Consider the following 6797-nt stretch of genomic DNA (forward strand, 5'->3'; position numbering starts at 1 on the left):
AATAGCAGTTCGGCGCAAGATATTGCAAGGCTTGAATATTTCATACAGATAGTCTTTCAGCGGGCATTGCTGAAATGCGGTCACATAAATAATGACGATGTTGCCTCTGTTACCCGATAGCTTTGCCTTTCAGCAGCGGCGGATCGAGATAACTTATGCTACCAGTGCACTAAGGTAGCGGCTGTAGCTCGGGACATTGCCGATGTTGAGGTGCAACAATGTTTCTACTTCCGAAGCAAGGAAGGAAAAGCTTAACCTTTGTGGGTCAACAGGTCAGTGCGTCCGACTGGCGATTTCACGCACTTGAGCTCGGTCCGCAAAGCAGCAGCTATAGGCTAGACGTGCTTCAGAGAGCGACATGAACTTTCTCAGTGAATGCAATGCCTTGACAAAAAACCGCGATGAATCTCGAGGAAAATAAGTTACAAGAACAATGACAAAAACGAAGACAACATTCTTTATATTATTTTTTCACACCTTTGCAACTGGAAAAGCAGTTGTCACAATTGTAACTTGACTTAAACTCCTTGCTTTACTGTAATTTTTGTTTGAATAAACAACAATTACACCAACACAACCACCAACGACAACAACAACAACAACACCAACAACAAAAGAATGTCCTTTTCTCTCGGTAACAAAGTCAGTATGAATTGGACAGGACAACAAAAGCAAGCGCACGACAGCCGGGAATGCTGGGAAGATACAGACGAAAGTTTGTCAGAACGCAACAGGGAAAATAGCTGAACCACTTGGCGCGCCAAGACAGTCGAACACAAACTCTGCGATGATATGCCGCGCACGATCTACACGACAGTTCACGCGGTTGTGGGAGATCACGCACACGCCGTTGCTAGGGCACCGTCGTAGACCAGCGGGCGGTTCCAGCGAACGTTCGAATAGTTTCACCGGTTGGAGTCATGCCATTGGCCCATTGTCTGGTGAACGGTATTGTGACAATTAGTGGTCCCGGCGTCGTTACGATGTTCATGACTGCGCCTGCGTCAAAGAACGCACCGAACCGGGCTACTTGGAATAACGATTAAAAAAAAAGGACCTGCGATTCTTCTTGTGTGACAAGGTGTGGCCAGGCGGTCAGGACACTGTCTTTCAGACTCTGTGGAGTGTTCCGAGTTTATATTATGGGAGGCTTTAGCAAATGTATAGCAACTTATTTTTTTTTTGGCCCCATTGCAGTCTCTTTCTATATGGCCATGCTCTCCTACTTTTTGAAGGAAGTAGTTTTTATGTGTCAATGCTTGTCATCTTATTCGCTGACAATGATGTTGTAAAGGACGCGAGACACGTCCGTGGACGGAAGCTTATCCGGCTAGGGGAGAAAATGGATATATAGATGATTAATCAAATTCTGTGATTTTACACGCCAGAATCACGATATGATTATGAGGAATGCCATGGTGGAAGACTACTTATTCATTCGTTAACACTAACGATAAACAGAAAAGCATGGTACTATAACACGCACGGGTTGAATTGTTCCTAGTACGTTTGCACTTAACTACAAGAAAAACAAAAGAAAGCTAGCATATTGCGAGGCCTCATTGAGGTAGTTGCGAGAGTTTGCTCAACCATGCCTCCCTAAAGAAAAGAGACTATGGTCGCGTGTGCCTGCACCAAAATAAACTACATTTTACTCACTGCGAAGATGTCAAGACGCACGTGTCTGATTATAGAGATGAATATCGCATCAGGAACACCAGCAAGCATTTTGAAATGAAGCGCGTTACGCTGGGTGCACAGTTCATGAATAGACAGGCTCCTTCGGGAGCTTCACCATAATTCGACACACCTGCGCATTAAGTGGTAGCGGCATGAAATGCATTTCCGACACATTTGAGCGCGACGTCAGTGGCTCAGTTTTAGGGTCAGTGATGACCGCACTGAAACTTGAGGTCAAAGTGTGTCCTAGGATGTTATCATTGAAAGTAGAGACGCATAACGGTGCACATTTTAGGCCACGGAAAAAAAACAGCACCGTGACCTTGCGTTGCTTAGCTATTCGAGGCCTAACTCCCATTACCTTCTTCAAGTACATCTGAAACGACCAACTGCTTTCGTCACACAATAGCTGAACCGCGCTTTCAACGAAATTTGTTGTACATAAAAGAAAAACTGCAACGCAATTTTGGACCGCGTAGAAAGCCTAGTTTCAGATAGCGGAGATCTCGGTCAGCGTCCCTGGAAAATTTCATGTTTGAAATGTGAATCGACGCAACGTGGTGAAAACACGACGTGTTAGCCATCGAAAAACTCGGGAAAAACGCCGCCGTTACCACTCGCCGGAAGTTACGAGAGCCCGGAACGCTGAGGAAGTGTGCAGCGCCAGGCCGCAGTCTCTGAGGTCCGGTGTAAACGTCTCGGAGGCCATGTTCTGGAATTTCTGTAGTACAGCTAAACAATCTGAGGCCCGGATCGTCTCATAAGGGACTATGGAAAGTCCATTAATAACGAAATTAGACAATCACCAGCCCTACAACCCGTTTGCCATGGGTGGGTCATAGTAATACTATTCATGTATTACCAATTTAACCAAAGGGAAATTACGAGCAATTGGCCTTCAAGGGAGAGGCTATACCCTGCCAAAGTCAGGGAGAAAGATTTTCATTTGGAGCCATGAAATGAGTTTAAAAATTTGAAGAAAATGAGGAAATTGAAACGAAAATATGAAGCACTGATTTTACCATGTAGCAGCTCTGCGCCAAAAAAACAGATATCACAGTTGTGCAGACTGCATATTTAGAGTGTCTGAAGTGGAAAAATACGTTGCATTAGTTCTCACATTACGTGCTACCTTTACATTGTAACGAAGGTGTTGGAGAACAAGTCGTATTCACAAATAATTTATATATTTCACACCAGTGTACAATGTTCGCCTAAATGTTTTGCGCATTAGGAGTCAGTTTACAAGTGCAGTTTAGTGTACTTATTGCTGAGCAACGCATCTGAAAACTTAATGATGCAGTCCTTAAAGCTAAAAAAAAATTTCTAAAATTTGTAAGAAAGGAATTGACCGCCTAAATAAAGTAAGTATCTCACTGCTATCGGTATATTATACCTTTTTCTTTTCGATGCAACCAATCTAGCCGAAATCTGTGCAGTGAATGCCGATCTAAACGAGTTCTCCATTCTAGTGTATTCAGATAGGAGCTTGCGAGGCAAAGCTTCCTTTTAAAAATGGACGCCCTGAAATCGGGCGCCTAAAATACGTTAAAAGTTCGCTCCATGCGGCTGCTGCATTAGGGGATGAGGCTTCCGGCCACACATGCCGTGAGGAAGCAGGCGGCCGATCCTGCGGCCAGCGCTCGCACAGAGAGCTCGGCCAAGTCACCCTTGCGCTCAGGAGCCATGGCGCCGAGTCCGCCGATGCAGATGCCGATGGAACCGAGGTTGGAGAACCCGCACAGGGCGTACGTGGCTATCACCGTCGATCGCTCGTCGAGTTGGTGGACGACGGTGGCGAGCCGCGAGTAGGCGATGAACTCGTTCGCGAACGTCTTGATGCCGACCAGTTCGCCGACCACGCCACAGTCCTTCCAGGGGACGCCCATGATGAAAGCCAACGGAGTGAAGACCTTGGACAGCAGCCACTCGAAGGTGAGGTAGTCCAGGGTGACGATGGAGCCGAACCACTGGAGCGTGCTGTTGAGGAAGGCCAGGAAGGCCAGGAAGCCGACCAGGTTGGCCACGATGCTGCCGATCATGGCCAGCCCCAACGATGTCCCGTTGGAAGCCGCCTCCAGGACGTTTCGCTCTTCGCTCTTCGGCATCTCGATGTTGCCGCGCTGCGTCTGGCTGTCTTCGGTCTCCGGATACAGCAGCTTGGAGTAGGCCAGCGCAGCTGGCGCGCTCATGATAGACGCCGTCATCAGGTGGGCAGGACTAACGCCGAAACGAATGTAGGCCGCCAAGACACTGCCGGCGATGGTGGCGAAGCCACCGGTCATTACGGTGTGCAGCTCCGATTTCGTCATCTTCGAGAGGAACGGTCGAACCACCAGCGGAGCCTCGGTCATTCCCAGGAAGATGTTGGCCGCTGCCGTCATCGACTCGCACACCGTGGTGCCGATGGTGAATTGCAGAAAACTACCGACTATGAGCACGAGCCGCTGCATGATGCCGTAAAAGTACAGAATGTTCACGAAAAAGCTGAAGAAAAGTATCACAGGGAGCGCCTGGAACATGAAGACGCCAGGCAACGACTTGATGGTATCGACGAGCGGCGCGGTGACGTTTGTGGCGTTGGTGAGGTTTTGCGCCGCGTCCCGCGTGGGTAAGGCGAAGTCTCCGAGCGCTTCGGTCAGGTTCCATCCCGAAGCGAGGTGCCCGAACACGAAATAAGATCCGCTGTTTGTGTAGTCCAGAAAGTTCTTCACCTTGTCGGCGATGCACTGAAGCGCGTCCCTGCCGTGGCGCCAGCGTAGCACGGCCAGTCCGAGAAGGAACTGGAGGAGCAGTCCCCACATCACCTGGTACCAGTTCACCCTGAGGCGGGACTTGGAGAAGACGAAGCCGAGCAAGACGAGCACGACGATTCCCGCGAGAGAAATGAGTCGGTGGATGTCGTTGATCGAGTCGTACACTATGAACGACAGCAGGCACAGCCACATCAACAACCATAGGCACGGCCGCAACCAGCGACGTCTCTGACACGTGATCGCGATGCAGTCGCCGAGGCTTTGCCACGCGTCACGAACCACGCCGACACTCCCCAACAGTGTGGTTGCGGCGCGCCACAGAACGAAGACGTAGACGATCACCGTGACCACCGTGAGGAACTTGACGTTGTGACAGAAGTCCGGCGTGCTGCTCCACGTGAGCCCGATGCCCGCCGCCAGGTAAGCGTGGAACAGCAGAGCCGCAGCCACCTTGGCGAAGAACGGCAACCGGTTCTTCCAGGAGGCCTTCTCGGAGAACGGCGCCGCCTGTCGCTGGTCCGAAGGCGCCGGAGAGCCGGCCGAAGCCGAGTGCGAGTCGACGGACACCGGGGCTCTCATTTCCGTGGCGTCCACGCACGCTTCGTCGAAGAACGCCGGGTTGACCTCTCCCTTCGACAGCCTCGCCGGGAACAGGTCGGCCGCGGGAGCTTCGGGCGCCGCCAGCTTACCGCTTCTTCTGGGTGGCATGATGTCCAGGCTTCGCTGCCACGGACGGGCCATCGGCGATGGCCGGATCCCGCGGCAGCTTTTCCTTAAAGGCGCGAGAGGTGAAGCGCGCTGTGGCTGAAGGTCCGATCGCTCCGCGCCTAGCTCGACGTCTGAGAGAAAAGGAAACCAGCGTTGAGAGTACACGCGCGACTGACGCAAACGGCTTCTTGTTTCGCACGCCTCCTGTTTCTGCGTACCTTTGGCCTCGCCGGCGTCTCGAGCAGGTTTCGAGGCACGGAGCAAGCGGTTACAGTGGAGCGGCAGTCGAGGTCGCGCAAGCGCCGAGGGCAGCTGTGTAGGAAAAAGCGCGGCGTTGCCGTCGGGTCGACCAATCGCATATGGTGCCGGCGCGACTGAAAGGGGGCAGGGACGGCGGAATTCACATTCATTCCTCACGCGTCGGCTCAGTTGAGCGGGAAGCACGCGTCGGTGCCGTCGTCACCGGTGACGACGGACGAGAGGGGCACGTGCGCGTTCGCGAGAGAGCCGGGCTGCTTGGAAAATTGCGGCCAGTTGCGAGATAGAAAAAGTGCGGAACAATGGCAGCGATATCTGGCGCCGTGAAAACGCATCGTAGTATCTATAGGCTTACAAGAGTTAGGGTCAACATTCGCCGTTGTGCGCGGACGGGCCATATGTAATGGAAGGATTCGTTTCGTCCGATAACATTCGCTTCCCTTATCGTCTGTTCCGATTAGTGGCTGGTCCCAGCGATAGCATCGATGCGCCTTCGCGTAGGGTTGCGCGGTATCGTGGGAGCTTATGACGAAGGACTGACAGAGTAAAAATAAATAAATAAAATAGTTACGAATCGTTTAGATAAGCACTAAAAATATCGCCGTACGTACCACCGTTACGGGCTAGCGTCGATGTCGTCGTTACCTCCCATCGCTCCAATCTGTATTTCTCTGAACCAACCTCTATTCTTGAAGTCTGGAGACCGCCTGTAGCGGCTATTTTAATTCTGATATCCTCATGAGACCCGAAAATAGCATTGAAACCTAATCGCTTTTCAAGTCGGTTCTTACTATCTATCGACTGGTATTCTACGGACACGAAAAAAAACAGTTATTTTTGTTTTTCTGCGCCTATTCCACGCTTCCAGCTCTTCGCGAACATACGTCGTATTATGGCCGGACTATGTACGGTACTGTATTAAATGTTACGTATTTCTCTAAAAGAAAGGGTTTGAATGTTCATTGTTCTACTGCGTAACGTATCTAATAGTGTAGGAAGTATTTTTTTGTAGCGTTTCAATGCGCTATGTTGTTCTTGCAACCACCCACTGTTTGACGTTGCATGCATGCTATATTGTAATATTATCTTGTAGGTTGGCGAATCGGCGCAAAATATGCGTTTTATTCCTTGTTTCTTGTTTGAGGACCTTGCCGAGGCGATAGGTGTACACTTTGCAAACAGGCATTACATTGCGTTTAATGAATATTTTCTGAGTAACGAAGTTTGATGCCCCACTTTTCGTAGCACGTGTACAAACTTTTCTTTTTTCTATAAATTTTGCGTAGTTTTTCTGAATTCTCTTTAGTCGTGTAGCCCCATGACAGGTGGCAGTAGTTCAGCCTAGAGGTAAACAAGTTGTTGCGTATTAACATCATTGCATCACACGCTAATATT

The 6797-nt window shown here is 50.2% G+C and overlaps 1 protein-coding gene across 1 annotated transcript; it reads right to left on the reverse strand.

The window, feature by feature from the left end:
• Positions 1-434: 434 nt before the first annotated feature.
• On the reverse strand, positions 435-5638 carry LOC126528074 (uncharacterized transporter YutK-like). The gene has a single exon (XM_050175937.2). It carries the CDS (start codon positions 5175-5177, stop codon positions 3258-3260), a length of 1920 nt encoding a protein of 639 aa, XP_050031894.1. The 5' UTR covers positions 5178-5638; the 3' UTR covers positions 435-3257.
• Positions 5639-6797: the final 1159 nt, after the last annotated feature.

Source organism: Dermacentor andersoni, chromosome 9 (assembly GCF_023375885.2).
Source record: "Dermacentor andersoni chromosome 9, qqDerAnde1_hic_scaffold, whole genome shotgun sequence".
NCBI classification, from domain to species: domain Eukaryota; kingdom Metazoa; phylum Arthropoda; class Arachnida; order Ixodida; family Ixodidae; genus Dermacentor; species Dermacentor andersoni.